Genomic DNA, 24,091 nt, shown 5'->3' on the forward strand with positions numbered 1-24,091 from the left:
TACAAGAGCTGTCAGTTCAACTCTCGGGGCAAGACTCCGTGCTGGCGGTCATCCTCAACGCTGCCGGTTATACTTGGCTGCCAAGACTGAGGTCACGAAGGCCGAGGTTGGGGCGGCCTTTGACCTCCTCTGCCTCTCTCTTGGTGCCGCTTCGCATTTTCCAAGCGCTTTTTGTGCGAGCATCTCTGGGCTGACTTTGGACGTCATTCTAGCCTCCTTAAACTTTGGAAAACATTAATAAACAGCAATTTGCCCTTGAAAGTCTCTTGAATTTAACCTACTGGACACAGGCCGAGGCCTGGGTTTCCTCGCTTGTGGTTTGACACCGCCAGATCGGAACCGTACAGTTTCAGAGGCCTTGGCCAACAATATACCTATGTGGACCCCAAACGCAAGGCCGAGGAATGTTGGCGCTCTTTGGAGACAATCGAGTTGACCCACCCTGTCTCCTCCCCTTCCACCAGACTGGCCGTATAAATAACCCTGGAACTGGACAGTTCTAGCCAGTCCACGGACATGCCAGGGACAGGGCTAAAGGTCCGCCGAGATAACTGTGATGTAGAAGGACCCTGAACCAACCCGGAGGAACTGGGCTGTGGGAGAGTGGTCCTGTATATTGGCAGAGGCTGACCTCCTATAATTTCTTCTGAACCCACCCCTAAATTCAGAAATAGTTAACAGGGGACTTCCCAGGCAGTCCATCCGTTGAGGCTCTGCACTTTCACTGCAGTGGGCCCCGGGTTCAATCCCCGATCAGGGAAATAAGATCCCACATGCCCCGTGGTATGGCCAAAAAAGAAATACAAAAAAAATTAACAATGGTCACAACTTCTTACATGCCTCTAACTCTCACAAGCACCTTCTTTACAGAGAGTTTAAGTAACTTGCCTAAAGTCAAGAGCTCGGACGAGGGGACAACCTGTAGCTATTGGGATTCAAACCCAGGTTTTTCTAGCGCTAAGGTCGTGGCTCTTTACGGTTTCCGTAAAGCTGTGTCACCTGCATTCGCTTCTGTGTAGTTCTTTACACCGGGGTCTTTTTCACCTGGGGAAACACATCGCATTGTTGCCAAGCTTCCTTTCTCTAGGTACATACACTCCAGGGTCTCCTTCTCCCTTAAAACGGTCACGTATTGCACCCGGATAGAGGCTGTGGTTGACCGTCCCTGTGACTTCTGGATAACCCAGTTCTCAGAGCTTTGCGCTCGCAGCGCCTCTGTTCCCTTAAAGTGTCTTACTTCAACCTTACAGAGAGGAAGGCAGGTGCGCTCCGCAGCACCTTCCAGCCCAAACCGGGGTGCGGGTGGGGGTTGGCTCCCAGTTTGGGGGTGGGGCACTTTGGAGCTGTCCCTGCTGCTGGGGGCTACCCCTCTCCTGCTCCGCTTTGCGTCTGCAGGCCCCTAGGCTTCACTCCATCTGCAGCGAAATACTGCGGCCAAGTGAGCCGTTGTCCTTTCCGGAAGCTTCTTGCGGGTCCAGAGAGTTGTACTCGAAAGGAAAAGGAGACCCCAGCCCACGGCGTCTCCCTGCACAGCACTGGGGAAGGGGCGACGTGGGGACTCAGCCCCACCTTTCCGACCCCCCCCCCCCACTGGAACTCCGGGCTGAGCCCGCGGCGGCGGGGTGGGTGGAGGGTTGCGGCCGGGCGGGGGATGCGAGAAAGGGTGAGCGCAGAGGCTGGGGGCCGACTGGCTAGGCGATCTCCGGCGAGTCGCCGCCCTGCTAGCGGCGCGTGGACAGCTCTCGGGAACATCTATCTGTCACCTCCCTTTAGGGATCCGGACCGGGAAATTTCCATCTTCTGTGTCGGGAGGAAGCGATCGAGCTCTTGCTCTAATTTCTTCCATCGGCCCTTTTACCAAAGGCGTGGCGGGAGGGTCTCTGGGAGGCCGGGTGTGCGCGGGGTGCCGGGCCTGGGGTCTCCGCGGGCCTTCGCGGGGTGGCTGCGGGCGCGCCCCTCTCGCGGCAGAGGGACGGGGTTTTGGGGTCCAGGAGTGGCGATGGCTGAGTGGCCGCTTTCCCACTTAGGGTACTTTCCTGGAGCTCAGGGACCCCCTCACCCTCAGTCGCCGCGGGGCCAGACCGGCTGTGCCCCTGGGGGCTCGGCGGGAGCCCTGAGTCGCTTTGCCCGCGCGCTTATTGCAAAAGTATCAGGAAATCCTTTCTCCAGAGCGAGGGACAATGAACGAGAACTAAAGGGAATTCAAGTGGAAAAATCCGTGAATACAAGAACGACCCACAGCTGGAGCTGCGAGGTTGCCATTAAGCTCTGTGTGGTTCTTTCCCTTTCTGGGAAAAGGGCATTATTATTATTTTTCTCCAACAAGTGCTTGGAGAAACTTTCCCTCCAGATGTGTTATTTAACAAACCCATTCTGGCTGGATATTAGGCTGTATTAGTTATTTTCTCCTGTAACAGTCACCAAACTGTCCAAAGAAGGTTTTGTTTTTTTTTAAATCCCCGCCCTTTCTCAAGACATTTTAGGAGGGTAGAGAGATTCCTTTTAAGTTAAAAATTATTTTCATTTCAAAAATTGTGCTACATTTGTTAGATTTTCAATTAAATTCTTAATTAAAAAAAACAACACTTGGCTTCCTTTTAATAGACAGATGCTTTGGCATTCACCCTCACAGTTACACACACCAATGAACAATAATATATTAAGTTATTTCAAGCAATTTGCAGTTATATTGAAGAGCATTTCTGGGCAAAAACCCAAAAATAACTTTTCATTCTTTTTCAGGGTAACTTAATCAATTTCTTTCCTTACACATTTCTGAGGCTCAAAGGTGAGTCCACACAGTCCTCATAAAACTGTAAGCGTCTGCACTACCTGCCTTTGCCTGTTGTCCTCTCTGTGCCAGCCAGGGGAGACTGGAGTTGGGGAGGAAACTTTCAGAAATCTCCTGGGTGTACAAGGGAAGAATACCCAAATTGGAGAGAAGCTACAAGAGGCTGGCCAGCAAAGAAGGCTAGTGACCAGCAAGGAAGGTGACATAGGTCAAGTCAGCAGTGAGACCCTCCTGGTCCCAAGTAATTTCTTTCCCCTACAACACATGCTTTCCCCTTTATTTCTGAATTATATCAGCTAGTCCCTTGAATATCTATATGGCTAAGAGAGTGGGGTTATCAATTATTCATTTTAGGACAAAATGTACCAATTACTCTTAGATATGCTGTGTCAAGGATTTGCCTGGTAGCTCAGTGGTAAAAGAAGCTGTCTGCCAATGCCAGAGACGTGGGTCTGATCCCTGGGTCAGAAAGATCCCCTGGAGGAAGAAATGGCAACCCACTCCAGTATTCTTGCCTGGTAAATCCCATGGACAGAGGAACCAGGTGGGCTACAGTCCACGGGGTCACAAAGAGTTGGACAAGGCTTAGCATCTGTGTGTGCTCAGTCATGTTCGACTCCTTGCAACCGTTAGGACTGCAACCCATCAGGGGATGGTCCCGACCCAGGGATCGAATCCCTATCTTTTGCGTCTCTTGCTTCGAAGGTAGATTCTTTATCAGACTTAGCGGCTAAACAACAAACAAGCTGTGTCAAAGAAACAGGCATTTGACATAAAGGAAAAGAAGTGTGAGTAATTTTCAAGTAGAGAACCATTTGAGCTGTGCAGAGCCACCTTGGGGAGGGTACCACTGGGAATTTGAGGGTAGCATGACTGGACAGCTGAGGATTTGAAAAAAGGATAGTACTGGCGTGATGGTGGACAAGGAAGGAAAGGACAGCGTTCCAAGACAGACTGCCTGTCAACATAGAGTGAGTCTCTAATCCAGGAAAGGAGAAGAAATTTCCTGTCCTGTTTATCTTGTAGTATGGGGTCTCCTACCCCTAGGACCCAGCACTGAACGAATACAATATTTTACAGTATTTTAACTGTGGGCTAGTCTAAGTCAGGCACCAGAATAAACGTGGAGAGCCAAGAAGTTGTTTCACTTCCAGTAGTTCAGAAATTACGTTTACACAAGTTCAGGGGTACCTTCACTTATTCTGCATTAAATTATTTCATTTAAAAATTATTTATGGGGACTTCCCTGGCAGTACAGTGGTTAAGACTGTGTGCTTTCCACTGCAAGGGATGTAGGTTCGATCCCTGGTTGGGGAACTAAGATCCCACGTGGATACCATGCAGCCCAAATAAATAACAATTTTAAAAAATTTAGAAGTTACTTATGAATGAATGCTGACATATTTTTAAAAAAACAAAAAATAAAATTCAAAGATACATAGTAATTCAAAATTATAGCCAGAAAATATTTTGGAGGAAGAAAAAAATGTCAATTAAATGTCAACTGCTAGTTAACATTATTTCCATTTGTAGTATTGCTCATTATTAACACTAATTGATAATGTTAACTAGTAATACATAAATATGAGTATGTAGTCAACATTACTTTTGCTATGAAATATGCTATCATAGTAACTAGTTCTTTGAACAAGTGTGTGCCTACTAGGTGGAAAGCAGTGTTAATATCTCATACTCATTTGATTATAACTAAACAAAATAAAAACACAGAGCCAAACTGTTGAGATGTTTGCAATACTGCTAACATTTTTTACTGCATTTAATTTATACAATTCTAATAAATACAGAGGTGGTTAGGACCAAGCAGACTTCTATCGCCTGCAAGCTGTTACACTGAGAAGTAGAACATGGTATGTTGAAGGCAGCACACTTACTACCCACACTTTGGGATTTTTTTTATACTTGAAAGAAGACATATTCAGAATGGAACAAGATACAAGTCCATTGGATAATCTAGTCTATATTTGGGTTTGGCGATCCTTTAAACCCAGGAATACACTTGCAGACCAATTTGGAGTGCTAAGAACCAAGGTTACACATCACAACAATGATAAATTAACTAGGAGACAAACCTTGCACATAAATGATAAACTGTCAAGTACACACCATTTTAACAAGGGTACATAAGATGGGACTGGCACAGTGATTAGAAGTGGCTTATTCTCACAATGTTGTATCATGAGAAATACATATCTCACTTCACAACACAGGACATGACTTTGATGTTACTACAGAAAACAAAAGTCAAATCTTCAGAAAAAGATTCATGTTCCAATCACAGAGCCAGCCAAAGGTCATTTTAGATCAAGCTACACACAAAAAAAGGCTGTTTTTTTTAAAAAAATATTTGCATTTTCTCCTTTAACTCTAATTCCACATTAACTTTTTAAGTGCAGCGTGAAATACAAGCATTTATATTTGGTCCAGACAATCAATGTAATTACAGGAACAGGTCCTCCTTCCTTCCGCAGAGCTGCGTGTCCTTAGCCTTCTTCTTCTTCATCACTGTCTTTCATCGTGATGCCCTGAAGTCCTCCGCCTTCTGAAACAGAAGCTGTAGCCTCCTCTACCGTTAAACGTCTGTGTAGGGTGTCATAGGTCTTACTGTTCAGGGTGCCTTCCAGCACACCCTGCAGTCGGAAGTCCCTATAGGTTTTCTGGATGAAGGAGAGAGAAACTGCTTAGATCCCTTACAGGTTGTATGTATGGATGTATATGCATGCATGTGTGCTAAGTTGCTTGAGTTGTGTCCGACTCTTTGTGACCCAGTGGACCGTAGCCTGCCAGGCTCCTCTATCCAAGGGATTCTCCAGGCAAGAATAGTGGAGTGGGTTGCCATGTCCTCCTGCAGGGATTTTCCCCACTCAAGGATTGAACCTGTATCTCTTATGTCTCTTGCATTGGCAGACGGGTTCTTTACCACTAGTGCCACCTGGGAAGCCCCTATGGATGTATATGTGTATGTCTAAATGTATATATACTCAGTTGGCATTTCAAAAATGATCTGCTACAATTCACTAATGGATTCACATTGTAGCTGCCCATGCCAGTCATCCTGTAGATTTACTTCCGGGGAGAAAATAAAATGAGAGACTTCTGATAATGCTATTCAAACTAGAATCACTCTGAGGAGATCAAAATGTTGTGACTATCAGACGACAAATGAGCTTTATTAACCAAAATATGTCAGACACGACTGAGCGACTGAACTGAACTGAACCAAAATATTACTAACTGCACAACATTTACTATTTGAATAATCTATAACAAAAGTAAAATGATAAATACTTATGTACATTTTCAATCTGAAGGAATTTTTAGTTTTCCAACTGAGGATTGAAAAATACATTTTATAAACTGCATTAGGTTTTGGGGGGTGTGTGGAGGGAAGAGGATTAATCCTATTATCACTAAAATAAGTCTGCATTTTTAGCATGTGTGAATTATAAAGTTTATTTATATGTATACTGGGTAAAAATCTGTGAACACCTAAATGTCCATATGAATTTTGCCCTTCATATGGCAAAATTAATTGCCTTGAAATGTGAAGTGCTAAATTCCAGCATTGAGCTTCTGTTGGTGGGCTAATGAAAGACATATTTACACTTTTGTGAAACAGTAAATTATTTGGTGTATTATGTGTCAAAATTAGAACAAATACCATTTTATTGTTTATACAGTGCTTTTTAACAACAGAAATAACTACACAACTCTGATTTCTGTGGCTCTTAAGATATGTAAACTATAGAATTTTCCTCATTTTACTTTTCCCCTTAAGTGAGACTTTCTTCACACGTGACTTTTTTATGACTAAACAAGGCTGGCATTTTATTATTGATTTTTAAAGTTGTAGTTAGTTGAATGGGGGATCAAAGCATAAATAAAGATAACTTATTCTATAGAAACACTTCCAAGGTCATTAAAATGCTAAATATCTTTAAAGTTTTTTTTTTTTTTTTCTGTCCTATGTTAGATTTAGAATATTAAACAGCCAGGTTTCAATGGATTGTCCCAGAGTATCAGTACATATCCATGTGCCAGTTTTTTGTTCTAAATGATTGCTAAAAGTCACTTTTTTGGAGGTTGCATTTAGTAGAAGAAAAAAGTCAAAGAAGAAGGAATGTTGTACTTTCTGGCCCAATGTAACAACTCCAATAGCTGAAACATTATGGAATGCCTGGTTTCACTCAACACAATTAGAAGGAAAATATCATAATATTCAGACAGTTGAGCTGAAGGTGCTTATTCACTTGAGGGTGGAAGTGCTGATGGATGGCATCTTAAGCCCCTGGATATACACACTTGGTCTATGAACAGACTTCTGGGAAGGAGCAGAACCATTAGAAGGTAGTGCGGTCATCGGTATTTTCACATTTTATCTTCTTGTCATCTAGGATTTGATTTATGCCCTATGGTATCATTCACATTTAAGAAGTGATATTCTCTTGTCATAAATAAAATGCATATTTGAAAAGTCTACCACATGTCCAAAAAATAAACTGAACTGCGAGGAACACAGACTGTATCTGAGGTCAGCATCTCAACAGCAAGAAGAGTTTAGTGTTTTTTTTTCCTTAGATGACCAAAACGATTCTAATTTGATTTTAATATTTTATATTAAGACACATAAAGCCTACCATCCTCATTGTCTCTAAACCATTCTGAGCCACTAGGGAAGCCCTCTAAACCATTAAGCCTTATTATTACTATGGTGATATTTCACACCTAAACTTATGTAATTTGCTCCAGAACCCACATAGTAACTCTGTTAGGTCAATTTTATCTAGAAAATCTGGTAACTAGTTTGCATGGTATTGCTACATAAGAGATTTGCATTCAAGCCTCTAACAGTTTAACAGGTTAAAAATATATCAAGCATACAAAATATTAATCTACAGATAAAGCATCTGAAATAAAGTATTACTGTTCCACTGACAATTTTATACTAAGTTTGTGAGTCCTACTTTCTTATTTTATTGGAATGGCTTTCTTTACATTTACTCTAATTATCAATAAGTTGGCTAGGACAGAGATGTAATGTGGATTTGCCATATTAGAGGCTTTGTAGTTTGTATAAAATTGGACTCTGCTTCCTTATTTTATTAGGAAGTGATAAGCCATTAGGGGAACTGCAGGGCAGGAACCCTTGCAATCTCTCTCCTTCTCTCTTTTTAGAATTCATAAAATTATTGACACGTAGAGATCCTTTGCGGCTGCCAAGAAGGTCTGCTTGGCTCTTACTTAAGACAAGTGCCTGCCGCGGGGTGCTGCTCACTTGTTGTCTTTTCTCCTGGTAAAAGAGGCAGCTCATTTATGTTAACTGCTTCAAAATGTCAAATGGCCTCTAGGGAGAACTGCAATCCATCAGCCATTTTATTTGAGGATTCTATTTTACCCATCCCCAAATAAATCATTCTGATATTACAACTTCGTTAATTTCTTAGTCCTACATCTTCTGTGAAAATTTTATTGCAATTTGCTTTTTCTTAGTGGGCAACACGAAAGAACCAATGACTGTCTAGGTGTCTTTGTGGGGCAGAGTTGGTTATCATATATACTTTGATGGGATCCGGGTCTCCATGGGCACAGAAGAATGACAATGCTTGCAAGGACCAGGTTTCTAGAGTCCAGTAGCTGGGCTCCTGAGTAGAATGCACTACTCTGCTGTAACAGGCAGGTCCAGTCAATGTGATGTGGACTGAAGGACAGCCTACTCAGAGCCTGTACAACTCTTAATAACTCTTAATAACTGCTTAAATTTACTGGAAAATGAACATTATAACTATATGGGCTCCAAAGAGTGATGAATCTATGTATGAAATTGGCTTGTGTCTGCTTATATTCAAAGTAGAAAAAAATAATTAGAACATTAAATTAATTCACCCTAATTTTCATTGTAAAAATAATCACTGTCAATTATTAAATAAAACACTAGGACTTGATTAAATGCATCAGCCCAAGAAAGTATTGACTGAGTTTGGGGGCCTGCTTGTGAAAAATAAAGCCTGGAAAGTCAAACATATATACATGAAATTTAATTTCATATTTATCAGTCTTGATTGCTGGTATTCATAATGAACACTATATTAAAATAAGATTAAAAAACAAGATAGACTGACTTAGAATAAAATGGAAATGTCACCCTATAATTAACAAAATTATTAATTATTTTTCCTGCTAACTACGTGAATGACTAGTGAACATTAGAAAAGGAACAACTTTGAAAGAAAAAATGATGGGTTAATAAAACATGCAGATTTTTATCCTAAAAACAAGAGCTTACCAACCTATCAACTAATACCAGTCACCTGAGTTTGTAATTTCTGACATCCTGAACACAGTAGATATTAGCTTGAAAATATGACTGATCCTAAGGGATATCAGCTGATCCTAAGCTAATCCTAATATTAGTCACATTACTGACTGTAGTCTTAACATGTACATATATTTAGAACATAAACACAGATTATTCTGATACTCTTTTATGAAAAACAAACTTCATTTGAAAGCTCTCCAAGTCACATTTATAGAAACAAGGAAGAAATCATAGAGGAGCTAAAGCAAATATGAACATATCGTGGTTGTTTTCAGTTTTTTGGTAAAATAAATAACACCTGGTAAAAAGTGTTCTGGATCAAAGGTAGTTTTTTGATTGAAACAGAATAACGTGTATAAAAGTTACTGGATGACTATAATTTTACTTGCTGTTTATGACTAATCATGATTGCTGTCACTGTGACATCATAGGTCTGGTTCTGCTCTAGCAGATTTGCCAATTTCTGACTTTAGAACTTTCCTCTTGGTGGGTACTTTAATCTATGATAACTTCTGTGTCTATGGTACAAAAGGATCTGCAATCTAATGAGACTGCAGGAACCAAGAGAACGGTGGAAAATATTTTAATATGAATAAAACTTTTAATGATGTGATACAATGGTTCTTCTCAAACTTTGTCATCTGTTAGAATCCTCTGGAGGGCTTGTTCAGAGGGCCAAGTGTTGCTCTCAGACACTCTGATTCAGTTGGTCTGGGGTGGAGCCCAAGAATTTGCATGTCTAAGTTTTCAGGTGATGCTGGTAATGTTATATCAGGAATGACATTGTCAGAATCACTGCATATATGTGTGTGTGTACACATACACATATGAATATATATACATATGTATATAAGTGCATAAAGATACATGCAAATATATAGGCACACACACATATATATAAATACATGAAACTGAAGTGAAAGTGTTAGCCATTCAGCTGTGCCTGACTCTTTGCGACCCCAAGGACTGTAGCCCAGAACCGCTGATTTGCAATAGCTTAGAGTTCTGTTTTTGGCCAAAATATAGAATTTGTCTCAATTTTAAGAAAAAGTTATACCTGTGGTACGTTCTGCATTTCTACTAGAATTTATAAGGTGTGAAAAATCATGTGAATTTTAAAGGTGTGAATAAGATATTATCTTAAAGTCCCTCCTCACTAAGTATACTCTTGAAAAGTGTAAGTCAAGACAGCCTTGGTGAACTGAGATCACATCTGTTGGTGGTTAGAGATGGTCCCCAACACTCACACTGATCATCTCCCACATATTGGGGTATGCTTCCAAAAGAATTCAGGCAGTGACAACATTTTACTTTCATATCAGGATATAACAAAAATAATGGAGATTCTCCTTGTCCTAGGGGCAAATATAATTTAAAATACTTCTAATGATATATTAATAAATACAAAGGAAATGTATGAGGAAAAAACATTGCTGTAACTAAGATAATTAACACAAAATTATTATGGACCTACTACATTTAGATAAATATGGTAGGGGCTTTATGTATATTATCTTAAAATGTGATTCCTTGGTAACAAAATACTTTTTACTAGTGGAAACATGATAAATCTGTGTTTATTTCGTAGTCTCACTGAAAATGGAATAAACAGCAGTGCATCATTGCCAACAGTGATGTTTTTAAAGTACTTACATCCACTTGGTTCTATTAAATATGATTTTCTTATATGTCAGTATCTTGCCATTATTCTTTATAGCTTGGTGGGCAATTCATGTCTCAACACATTTTGTTTACCTTCACAATCTTGATGAGTGTCTTCAGTTGGTAAATATGAAGCTGAAGGTCTAATCTATCAGCAAGCCACACACAGATGACTTTCATGGAGCTGCTGTACCATTGCTGCAAAGAAAGATGGGGATAGAGGCAGAAGAATAAAACAAGAAAACAACCTCTGCAGTACTCATTTAACAGATTTGGTAATGAGGGGGTAAGGAAACACTCTGAAATGACCACAGATCAGCACTTGAAGTCAATAATGCTATAATTTCCTGTTAACAGAATTGTATGTTTTGCTAGAAAATCTGCTAAGTTGACCCGGGCTGTTCTTTATATGAATTAACATTACAGTCTTTCAGCTGCAACACATTCATGGAAACAGTATTTTTGCATTTGCAGCCTAGCAGCCTGCTTTGTAATTTATAGGTAACAATGCATACTAAATACATGCTATGGGAGTGAATGGACTGCCAAGCAGCAGGAAAAAAATGGGTAAATTATTTTCAAAGGGAAATTTCCCATTAATCTGCAGATTATGTAAAAATCAGTAGATGCCATAATGCATGTAGGCAATACCTAGAAACAGCATTTTAAAGGAGGGATGGCAAAAAACATCCACAGTTTACTAATCTCTAATCCCCCAAATCACCTTTATCTATTACTGGTTGTTAAGTATTTGCCAAGATGGCTTAAAACCACCTAAAATAAAGATTTCAGATCTTAGAAAGGAACATTATCAGGATGGAATTCTTGTTTCTTATAAGAATTACAAAAACACATGACAGTTGCCCAAATTATAAAAGAAAACAATGTTTCATTTTGCAAGTGTTTTCAGAGGGTTCATGTTTTCTGTTTATTCTCTTGAGGGGAAAACGGATGTACTTTCTTGCTCCTATATAATGTCTGTGAGTATTGTAAAAGAAGAAATTTTGTTCCTATTTTCAAGAAAAGGCAATCTGCCATTAATGATGACATTTTAAGGGAATTGGTACTATATGCCAGAGCCAGGTTTAGGTAATACAGTAAGAAAATAATGCTATTCATTCAGATAACTGTGAGAAATATCAATATCCATGCAGCATTTAGGAAGTGACAAAAGAGTTTTTGAGAGAGAAGGGATTTTGTGCCTTGCTTGTATATACAAAAACAGTGACACCACATGTGCATATGTTGTTAGGTATTCAAACAGAAAAAAATCCTTCATATTTCTTCTGCAATAAAGCAGTAAATTCAAATTTCTAAAAGAAATCTCAAGTGATGTAAGTCTGAAATTCACCTGGACTTGTATTTTATAACATGTTCTAACAAAATTTAGTGTAAGGAATGGTAGTTTAAGCATAATGTAAAAATGAATTGGTTTAAGATTTCATCAGACTTATTTCTATTAATTGGTAGATATACTGGACACACATGCATAAAATGAGATAAGCTATTTGAAAATGAATAATTGATCTATTGAATACTGTGATATCAAACGGATGAATGACCATTCCAGTTTTTAAACTGTGAGATGGGCTACGGTTTTTTTAAAAAATGTTATTCATGTACCCAATTTTGCTTTTTCCTAATGATTACTTTCCTAACTTTCAGAACATGTAAAGGTATCAGATACAAGTTTTATAAAACAAGATAATCCTAAATTCTTAAAAAATAAAGAAATTCAGTACTTCAGCTGACATAGTCAGTCTTAATAGATTAGTATCTGATATTTAAATCCTCTACTTTCTTATTTTAAATGATAGCCTCAACTTCTTGAGTTCTATTTTAACGCAAGCAAACACTCAGAGGTATTGGTGATACTGAATATGAGTATACTGAAGTAACATAACACCCTTATCTCTACTCCACTCTCCAAGTAACTTGAAAGTTAAAATGTAGCCATAATGGTTATGACTTAAATTACAGTGCTTCTTCAGGGGGTAAATTTAGTTGGGGGACAAAATATGATATACTGTACTAAATTTATAACATATGTAATAATCTGGCTGTCAGACTGCAAAGTTACTATATATATATGTGGTAAGTTATATGAATTTTAGATAAATGAAAATACTTTCTTAAAATTACTCCTTATGCATCTTATGTTTTTAAAAAATCCACAGATAATTTAAAATTAATGTAACTTCATTTCTCTATTACATGTAAATGATACTTATGATTAAGTGATAATTGAAAGGACATCTAATATAACACAGAAACTTATTATTAATATAACTTCTGTAACACAATGCCAAAATTGTAATTTTAAAGAAGAATAATTTGGGAATCAAATATCTAAAGTTAACTATAAAATCAGAGAAAAAGAATTAATGTTAATAAAATGCTTAAGCCACTTCATCATCATCTTGCTTTAAAGGCAAACAAATTATTCTGCAAGGAACATTCTATAAGAGAAATTATTTCATCCACTAATCATGCATAATTTTAATTCCCAAGTCAAAGCATTTTGAAGAACTTCAGCGAAAGCAAGCAAATGAAGAGAAATAAGCAGCTTAGCTTAGAGTTTATGGTGTTATGAAGAATAAGCTAACAAACCAAAAAAAATCTCACTAGGACTGCTTCACATACACACACACACACCAAAAATGTAAAACCACCAAACAAAACAGATGTCAGTAGCATTTCCCTATTTCTGGAGCCAGAATAGAAATGTTCTTCTTTTGGGTGGAGGATGGTAGGTCCCATTTTTTTTTTCCATTTTTTTCATTTTGAGAAAAAATTCAAAGGTAAGTTAGCTTCATTCCCCTCACCCACCCACCCGCTCTACCGAAGCAAAACAATCCCCCAAAACAAAGGAAAAAAATGTGAAAGGGGTGAATGTGCAGTGAAGTGTGACTGTTAGAAAATGTGCTTTCAGTTTGGAAAAGTTAATTTCATAAAGCAACTTGGTTGACTATTCACTTTTCCCTTCAGGGGATGACAACGAAGGGGAGCTGGAGCTTGCACTGAAGTCATGGGTATGGCATTACTGCTTTATTCTCTGCTTGGTCTACTTAGGAATAAAGCAGTAAGTGTATATTCTGCACTCTTTTTTTTCCTCCATCAATCCATGCCAGCAGCCTACCACTTTAACAAAAAATATGTGTTTTTTTTTCTTCTTGTGGTTCATTCAACTCCTGTAAGGGCATGCATTACTCACTTCATTTTCTTGAGATATCTCTTTTAAAGCAAAAATAAAAGAAAAGGAAAGGCTAGGCTTGACTCTGTGAGACCCCTGTATTTATTCACACTTATTGTGCATGACTGTAGACTGGTAAATCATATTAGCGGCCCGTCTCCCCATCAAGCTGCTACTTGCTTTCCAGCCCTGGGAAGGTTCAACAAATCAACAGGAGCACGGAAAACAGAACATCAGTCTAATCTAGTGTTTAAGGTGAAGTTTTCAAACCCAATCTAAGAAGATCTTTAGAGCAAGCAACAAGCTGAAGGGCTCAGAAGGTGGTATTGACAATGAAAGAGTGTTGAAATATTGAGAAGCGCAGCACTTGTGCATTTTTAATAACAAGAGGGTCAACAAGGACACAGCTCCCTTAGTGCCAGGAGTTGCCACTGACTATGGAAATTGCCACACCAGGGCTATAAACGCTTGCAGTTCATCAGCTTTCTTAAACAGTTCATCAGCTTTCTTAAACACCCTGAACCCCCTCAGTGGACCTTTAGTCTTGAATTAACAAACCAAAGCAATGAAAGAGGGTGCATTCTGAATGGCTGGCATTGATCCCCAACTGTGTCAGCACTGCTACAGGCCCTGAAAAACTCTCTCCATTGTCAATAGAAATTGACAAACCTCGTCTCCTAAATAGTGCAGCTGAGCCGGGCGGGATCCACGCAGCTGTAAAGGGCGCTGCTCTTGGGGCCGGGGAGCACTAACAATGGAACAAGCATGAGCTCTTTGTCAGTCCCAGACTCGGCAATTTTCTAACAAGGATTAAAGTTGTTTCTCGGCAGTGCTGGTTGAAAAGAGATTTAGCAACACACCATGCTTTCTTCATGCAAGTTAAAGAGAAGTAGTTAAGGAATTTCATTATTCCCTTGACTAGTGGAAATACAAAACAAATATATTAAATATGCGCAGCTCCCTTTTCTGCCTAATTTATAACATTTGGAGGCAAGAGGATTCAATGCAATATAACACTTCTTGCCTGGAAACAAGCACTTTACCTTCATTTTGGAAGTTTTATATATTTTTCTTTTTAAGAAAGTCCAGCCGCTTGCCACCTGGAATGAGGTCTCAATACATACTAATGCACAATGTCTTCAGACCCTCTGGGGCTGATATTCCTAAATCTGAATCACAGGACCCCATAGGGTCCATGTATTACGGCAGCTTCGAGCAAATCATTTGTCATAATGTGGCTTCTGATGATGATGGCTGGGTAAAAATAACTACTTTGCTGGGGAACAAATCTGTGATCTATTTTCTGCTTAAGTGTTTAGTTTTTTTATTGATTATGAATTGGTACAACTAGTTGATATATTTTCATTCTTCTCCAGCTAGTCTAGTCTCAATAGGTGAACAACAGAAAAAAAAAACAACACAAAAATCCACAACTAATACTTTTTAGTGCCCCCAGATATGGAATGGCTAAATTTCCACAGTATGTATGTATTTCTTCATTTATTTCAAGAGAAGCTGTCTGTTTTTATCAGAGTCAAGTCACTGTGTTGAAATGAAATACCATTTAGAAAATCTCATCTGAGGAAGTATGCACCTCTTAAATGTTAAGATGAATTGAATAAAAGAACAAATAACAGTTTTGAAAAGGTGAAGGTTTTGAAAAATCTGATAAATATAAAGCATCCTTTAAGATCATGTTGTGGCTTTAGAGGGCTACAAAATATTTAGAAAAGTGAATACCTTACAGTTTCACCAGTACATTAAAAAGTAAATATAAATGCTTATTTATACATGGAGTGCTCCTTTGGTCCACAGTACATCTGTTTGACATAATTAAATTTGTGGTCACTTACTTCTCATTTCTTAACACTAAAATGTACATTTGATGTAATAATTCCATCCTTCTCCCTCTATTCAAGGCATCCCCCAGAAACAATTATTCTTGGTTCCACATAACAGATCCTCAAAACACAAGCATTTTGAAAGTTCTAAAGTGTGAATTTTTTGTTGGTTTGGAATAGGATTAAGGGCTATATTTAAGGAAAACTGAAACCAGTCTATTACGTTTAGAATACAGGAAGTGTTCAACCCAATCTACATCTATCAACCAGCTGGACCCAGAGGCATGCAGGAGGAGTGTGATAAAGACTTGCTCTGGACTTAGCAGCTGAGGGCTGGTCGTGAACACACCAGAAAAAGACATCATCAACACAGAAGCTTTGGGGGCTGAGTACCCTGTGAGGCTACCATTCGCTTGACTGAACCTCTTGTTTTCTCTAGGCCTCAGTTTTCTCATCTGGGATATGAAGGGCAGCTGAGATGAATCTAGCTTTTCAATAAGATGATTATACTTTCCAGAAATACTTTGAGATTAGATTTGACTATCAAAGGAAAGGGCATGATTAGAAACAATACTGCTTGTGATTCTCCTAAAAATGAACTGAAGGAAAAAGACAAATTGTCTTTTTAAAAAAAATGCTACTTAAATATAGCTTTGTTCATCCAAATATGCAAGTCTAGAATTATAGATGTTTTTATTAGATGTTATTTTGTTTTAAATTTATTCATTTTGGCCTTTTAATGAATAATAGATATACTACAAAAATGAAACAATAAAGTATAAAGAAGAATAAATGGAACTTATTAAGAACTGTGAAGCATTATTACTGTGATTTTATATTAATAATGCTACCTGTAATATATTATATATTATATAATAATAATCTGACTATAAAAGTATCCGGTGTTTTTTTTTTAAATACCTCCATGGGAAGTTCAAGTGCATTAGTTCAATTTTCATTTGATTCTTATACCAACCATGATGAGATGGTTCTTATTTTCATTTTGCATGGAAACTGAGCTCACAGAGGTAGAAAACTGAGTTTAGATTAAATCATTTACTTGTTTAAGTTTATATAAGTGGCAGGGTTAAGATTCATCTTATATCTATGCTCCAAAGTCCATGCTCATGACTACTAGGTTATTGCATTTCCTTCTACGAAACAGTCTGTTTCGTCAATGAAGTCTCTGATTTTTTCAGAACAGTTTGGTATTTGTAGCAGACAACTAAGAAAATAGCTCTACCATTCCTGGTGCTCCCTCATGGTTATAATGCAGGATTATGAAATAATATAGGAGATGCTTATTGTTCCAAAGAAGTCCATCACATTTTCTTACAAGTTAGTGCAATCTACATTTCCAAAGGTATTTGTACACCTGACAATGTAATTACACAATATAATAAATTTTTTGAAGAACCAAACTCTGTTAGGATAACTAACCAACTGGCTCTTGTGCGAGGCATTTCCCACATATCTTCTTCTTAAGTGCCATATACTCTAAAACTTAGGAATACTGAGAAAATCTTTTTTCACTGCAACAAAACAAAGCAATATGGAAAGAAGATCCTAGTTCATTCATGAAGGGATTCAATCTATATGTACAGTTTTCTTAGTTTTTTATTTTTTAAATAGAGAACATAGAACTTGATTCATGTTTTTTTCCCTTCTGTGTTCAATAAACTCACATTTAGGGCGATTTTCATTTTTTAGTTCTATGAGGAAGACTGCAAAGCAGAGTTCATGAGCACTATGGTGTCTGTTAAGAGGGAGAAAGTGTAAGAAGTGCTAATGTGGGAGGTTTGGCATATAGTTGGTACTTAAATGCTTGTTGAATGATGAAACATTTTTCCTACTCTTGAAGTTCAGTACTTTTTTCCATTCTTTTTTAAAATGCATGAATGTAATAACTAGATGCTTCCAGATGCAGTCAATCCTCTTCAATCATAAAACAGGGTAAGTTATATAATCCGGTAAGTTCCAGAAACGGGGTTGCACAAGCTTTTTTCCACTCACCTCTATTTTATTAACTCCAAATTTCTTTTCTCCCAAAATATCCTGAAAATACTACTACTAAACAAGCCTATCTATCCTCACACTACACAAACAGCATTAAAATCAATACTATTCTTCATTACTCATTATCATCAAGCAGGCGAGTGCCTTTGTAAACTTATTCTGTGGTTCTCTTCCCAGTGCTAAAACAACCAGGGATTACAAAGTGAAAATTTCAGCTCATCAGTTGTTTCCCTCTCCCCTACTTAACGACAAATGACGGAATGCATACTGGTTGGGCTAATCTTTTGACTAATCAATGGTTTGGCTGAACGCAGTGGCCAACCCAGTTATAATGGTATGGGTACTAGTTTGGGGTGCAGACATAGACTGTGAATGACTTATTTGGGCATAAGACCTGTTCACTTGGTTCAGTGACTCATTTTGAGTACTATATTTAAAAGTTTGGTCAATATTGCATTTCAATCAATAATGTAGGATCTGTAAAAATAAATTAGACTCCTGCAATTTCTATTGAATGGTACAAGTTTGAGAGAAAACCTCAGTCTGAGAATGAATGGTTAGCCAGTCTTTCTGCTTCTGTTTCCTTATAAAAAATAGGGAAAAATTATTCCAAAGTTCCTTTTCCAGAGTGTTGTAGGGACTGAAGTAAACAGTTATCCCTCTGTCTCTGACTCATGGTGCACTCTCACAGGAAATGAGTGATCTGCTGGTCAGGTAGATACTGGGTTTCTCTATAGCCACAAGTTTTGGGTAAGCCAATCTCTCTCTTGGGACTTTTATTCCCATGTTCATGTCATTGGCCAGATTCATGACATTGAAGACTCCGTTCATCATTTCTCCTATGAAGCTAACACTATCTCTTACCAGGTAGAATTAGAAGCTCCCGTATTTTCTGCCCCTAAATCTCTGTACATGTGTCTGTGGAAATACTGCACAATGTGCTCTATATCTGCCTCAACAGGATGTGAGTATCCATAAGGCAGAAACCAAATCTTTTTATTAATATCTCTAGCCCTTAGCAGAATGTCCAGCACATAACATGTGTTACACATTTTTGAGGGACTGAATGCTTTTAAAATATTTGGATATATAAACTGTTACACATATAATATTGGCAGGGCAGCTTTTCAATACACAAAGGATAATATCAGAGCCAGAGGAACTGTTGACTTGAATGAATCATTTCATTAATAGCAAAATAATTTAATGAATGCTAAAGTTGCAGGCATCACCAAAAAGTAAACAACTGCAATTGGCTAATGAAATTTAACACACGACTAAAACAGAACTGAAAATGTGACAGTCTAATTTCATTGTAGCTGATGAATTAAGTAAAGGAGAAAGTACTGTAAACTAATGAACCCCCATGCCGAGGTACTGTTACCCTTCACTGGAAGGACTGATGTTGAAGCTCTAATAATTTGGCCACCTGATATGAAGAGCCAACTCATTGGAAAAGACCCTGCTGCTGGGAAAGATTGAAGGCAGGAGGAGAAGGAGACGAAAGAGGATGAGATGGCTGGATGGCATCACCGACTCAATGGACCTGAGTTTGAGAAAACTCCAGGAGACAGTGAAGGACATGGAAGTCTAGCATGCTGCAGTTCATGGGATCGCGGAGTCAGACACCACTTAGCAACTGAATGACAACAACACAACATATACATTCTTACACACAAAGATATGATAAATTGTATGTGCTCAGAGGTTGATGTGCTCAGCTCCAGACTGGTTTTTCAGAGTCTGTCACGCATGCAGCGAATAACCTTTCTGGCATATGCTCAGGGGTATTAGTCGCTGTTCATGGAGGGTATCAGAGGCTGTGGGGCTACCTAGTGTGGAGCTGTCAGTGCTGCCTTGTGTGTTTTCACCACTAAATACAAGTCCTGGGTGCCTTCAGTGCTTGCTGGTCTGGTGAGAGGTGTATAAAAAAGGCAGAGAACCACCATGCTGTGGCACTGTGACTCAGACTTGAGTCTGAGTGAACATGAGAGCCCTCCTGGGAGGTGGCATAAGCCTGGTTTTTCAGCAGAGAACCTCTGAAGGGTAGAGAGGGAGTGTGTGCTCTTGTTGCATCGTCATGGCATTTGATATTGCAAGCACTAGAGCTAGGTACAACTGTTGAGTCAGCTCTACACCCTGGCAGGTTTCCAATCATCCACTTGCAACAGAGAGAAATAAAAACAAGTCAAAGAAAATAATATCTCCTATTTGAAAGCTTTCTAAATTTTAATTCTCCACAGTATACTATTTGAAAAAAAACACAACAATGTCTATTCAGTAGATGAAAATGTGAAACATTTTAATGTAGAAGTTAACTTTTTCAAAAGACCCATTTGACCGTAAGTATGTAAGTCCCTTTATCAGAGCAGGAACTTGATCTATCTTACCTAACATTGTATTCTTAGCCTCTAGCAGTGTGTGGCTTTGAGAAAGTAAATACTAGTTGTATGACTAAATAATAAAAGGAGTTTTGATTTCCTATTTTAATTAGAATCCTACCGAGTCATGGTGACAGAGATACTCAACGATGGGGGACAAAACCAATGCCTAACCTTTTTTAATTTTTTTGGCTGTGGAGCATGTGGGATCTTATGAATAGTTCCCTAACCAAGGATTGAACCTGTGCCATCTGCATTGCAAGTGTGGAGTCTTAACCACTGGACCACCAGAGAAGTCTCTATGCTTAACCTTTCAGTCTCAGTATTTACCACCATTTCTTGCACATCCTAATTGAAAGATCAATTGGATTTGTTTTCTAGATCTTATGCACCCAAAACATCAAATGAATGGACATTTGACACTAATAAACATACATTTTATATGTATAATATAGGCAGTAACTAAGGAGAAAGGACAGGAAAATGAAGTCTCTCAGTCATGTCCAACTCTTTGTGACCCCATGGACCATAACCTACCAGGCTCCTCTGTTCATGGGATTTTCCAGGCAAGAGTACTGGAGTGGGTTGCCATTTCCTTCTCCAGGCGATCTTCCTGACTCAAGGATAGAACCTGGGTCTCCCACTTTGCAGGTAGACACTTTACCATCTGAGCCACTAGGATAGCCAGAACTAAGGGGAAAGTCAACAAGAAATGTGGGAAGTATATGGAACCAAATTTATGAGGATCAGTAGAGCAAAATATGGGGAAAATTTCCATGAGAATGTATAAATAGGAATGTGTACAGCCACATTCAAATACTACATCCTATTCCTGGCAAATAGAAGGGGAAACAATGGAAAGTAAAAGACTTTATTTTCTTGGGCTCCAAAATCACTGCAGATGGTGACTGTAGCCATGAAATTAAAAGACACTTGCTCATTGGGAGAAAAGCTATGACAAACATAGTGTATTGAAAAGCAGAGATATCACTTTGCTGACAAAGGCCTGTCTAGTCAAAGCTATGCTTTTTCCAGTAGTTGTATATGGATGTGAGAGTTGGACCATAAAGGCTGAGTGCCAAAGAACTGATGCTTTTGAACTGTGTGTTGAAGAAGACTCTTGAGAGTCCCCTGGACTGCAAGCAGATCAAACCAGTCACTTCTAAAAGAAATCAGTCTTGAATATTCATTGGAAGGACTGATGCTGAAGCTGAAGCTCCAATTCTTTGGCCACCTGATGAGAAGAACTGGCTCGTCTGAAACGACCCTGCTGCTGGGAAAGGCTGAAGGCAGGAGGAGAAGGGGGTGGCAGAAGATGTGATGGTTGGGTAGCATCACCGCCTTGATGGACATGAGTTTGAGTGAGCTTCTGGGAGATGGTGAAGGACAGGGAAGTCTGGCGTGCTGCAGTCCGTGGGGTCGCAAAGAGGCAGACACGATTTAGTGACCGAACAACAACAACAAATTCCTGACTCTAAAAGCCTAAACATGACACAGAGCAGTTTGAGAAGCTTCAAAGGACAGCCCCCCAAAGATTAAAGGGCTAGAAAAGGGGCCTATGATGAGAAGTTGAGCAAATAGGGATTATTTATCCTGGAGTAGACAAGGATGACAGGTGTCTTACTAACAGTCTTCATCTATAGGAAGGATTATTCCCTAGAGATGCAGGCTACCTGTTTTTTGTTCTCCACTGAGAGGAAAAGGGGAAATGGGCTTAAAAAACAGCATGAAGAATTTAGGTGAGGTAAGGATTAGAACTTGCTTTATTTCAAATAAAACATTTTGCCCATTTTAAAAGAGTGAAATTTAGATGGTGTCTTACTTAGGGCTGGGCTGAGATCAAGTAATTGAAGGCTCTTGAGTTGAGGTAAGTACCTGTGAAAATTGTTTATAGAGTCTCCTTTCAATGCGTTTAACAAACAACCCGTTTTGCCACAATGAGGTTGGTTTACTACAACAGCTGCTTCCTGACACAGACTTTGTTTTCAGTTGGACTTAGTCAACGGTGGCATTCTGGCTGCCACTCCTGTGCTCACTTGTGAATGGCACCAACCATGTAGATGAGGCTGCAGGGGAGGCTTGCAGAGGGCGCGTTTGATGGAGGAGGAGATCAAAGAGCCACCACAGAAAATGACTTTAAAGCCATGTGTCATTTGCTTATGAAGTTGGGTTTGAAGGAGAATGGTAGCCACCATTTCTATGAAAACATAACACTGGTCAACTGATGGAAATACTGGTCTCAGGGGAGCCCTGGGTAGTTTCATTAATAAGTCACTGGTAGCCAGCTGCAGTGCAAGCTTGCAAAGCCACTGAGGAAAAGCCAGGCTCTGCGTGGAGAAGCCAGAGTTTCCAGACCATCATCCATGTGAAAGCAGCAAGCAATCAATACTAAATAACTTTTGAACCGCTCAACATGTTGCTTGTAATTATTTCAACTATCTTTGATAAAATTAGGAGGGGGAATAGTCTGATTTCTTCCATGACTATTAAGTTACTGTCACTGGCTTGGGTGAATGAAAGCAAATATACATTTATGCATTTGATGTTTAGAAAAAATTCTTGAGGAAAATGCAAGTTTTGATATCTTCCATTCATCAGAGAGAGTTTTACCATGGTGAAGTGATTTTAAGTGATCAATCCCAATTTTTTTTTTCTCCTATTCAAGCAAAAACCTCAGATCAGTTCACAAGTGAGATTTTTTTTTTTTTTTTTTAAATTCTGAGCACAATTAAAGGTGAGTTAAGGCTCTGGTGGAAATCTAAAGAGCATCAGCAAATCTGAGCACTGCTCAGCTTTTGAATTGCTTTTCTACTTTTTAGTTCTTTTAAATGGTTTTCTATGGCAGGAACATTTTTCTTAATTAGTCACAGCTAATTAGTGTTCTGGCATAGACAAGTAATCAGAAATGTCAGAGCTGCAAGGCTACATCTCCCTAATCCTTTGATAATAATTTAGCCTCCTGGGAGGGCCCCAAGCTGCGGTAAGTAGTGACTGACAATAAGGCAAAATTAGGTGGGCAGCAGACCATTAGGATAGAAAAATAAAAAGCACTACCCGATCCCGCTGAGCACCATCAGGCAACTAACTGCACTGCCAGATGAGGTGCCTGTTTAAGCCTGTGTTGTTAATTAGCCTGATTCTACCAGACCTGCCACATATGTCCAGGTGCCTCATGCAAAGATGAGTATTTCTGGGCATGTGCCAAATGACAATTGTGTCCCGTGATCACATTTCAAGAATCTCAGGGAAAAGTCCAGATATTTCTTGAAGATTCTTTTGAATTATCAAAGAAATAAGATCAACCAGCTACAATACATTTTTTCTCGTGGAGTTTCTTTTAGGCAATTAGGCACGCTTAGCTCAGGTTTCTTAGGTCTTCATTCAACAACAGCTTAGATTCAAATGAGGGCCTTTGGCCATGAGGAGCCACGTCTGGACTTGCCAAAGTTATTCTGGCGCAAACTCTACTTCTAAGGTATACTCTTTCATAAATTCTTACACTTACAAATGATAGCTCAACATTAAAATAAAGATGATTAAAATGAATGAGACAGCTGTAATTTGAGAGCAGAGGTTTTGAAGAGAAATAAACTTTGAGGGGGGGGAAAGCAGCTAAGGAGCAAGGTTTGTATGCCATTTACTGAAGCAGACGTGACCATATACAGAACAAGTCTTGACTACCACTGTCTTAAAAGAGGTCAAACAACTTCTATGTGAGTACAAATACTGTGGATAAAATAAAGTGGGAATAAATACACATAATTACATTAAAAAACACCCCCTGGAAAACAGCATATTAAAGCTGATAAATAAGAAATTGTTAAAATATAGGAGAGGTGACATGCCAGTCCTATGAACATGGATAAGAAACAG

At 38.9% G+C, this 24,091-nt stretch overlaps 1 protein-coding gene across 4 annotated transcripts in view; it reads right to left on the minus strand.

Annotated features, from left to right (window-relative positions):
• Positions 1–4,538: 4,538 nt before the first annotated feature.
• The window catches only part of CADPS2 (calcium dependent secretion activator 2), a 593,849-nt gene continuing 574,296 nt past the window's right edge, over positions 4,539–24,091 (minus strand). For 2 of the 4 annotated variants that reach the window (XM_055421183.2, XM_088834647.1), the window contains 2 exons: positions 10,881–10,985; positions 4,539–5,466 (listed from right to left, as the gene is read on the minus strand). In XM_055421183.2, the coding sequence (XP_055277158.1) occupies positions 5,293–5,466; positions 10,881–10,985 (279 nt within the window). In that variant the 3' untranslated portion in view covers positions 4,539–5,292. The remainder of the gene's footprint in view (positions 5,467–10,880; positions 10,986–24,091) is intronic. The other 2 variants (XM_055421182.2, XM_055421181.2) reach the window with 1 other exon arrangement.

The sequence above is a fragment of the Moschus berezovskii genome, chromosome 3, assembly GCF_049115385.1.
Source record: "Moschus berezovskii isolate FMDL1 chromosome 3, NW_MosBer_1.0, whole genome shotgun sequence".
In the NCBI taxonomy this organism is placed as follows: Eukaryota; Metazoa; Chordata; class Mammalia; order Artiodactyla; family Moschidae; genus Moschus; species Moschus berezovskii.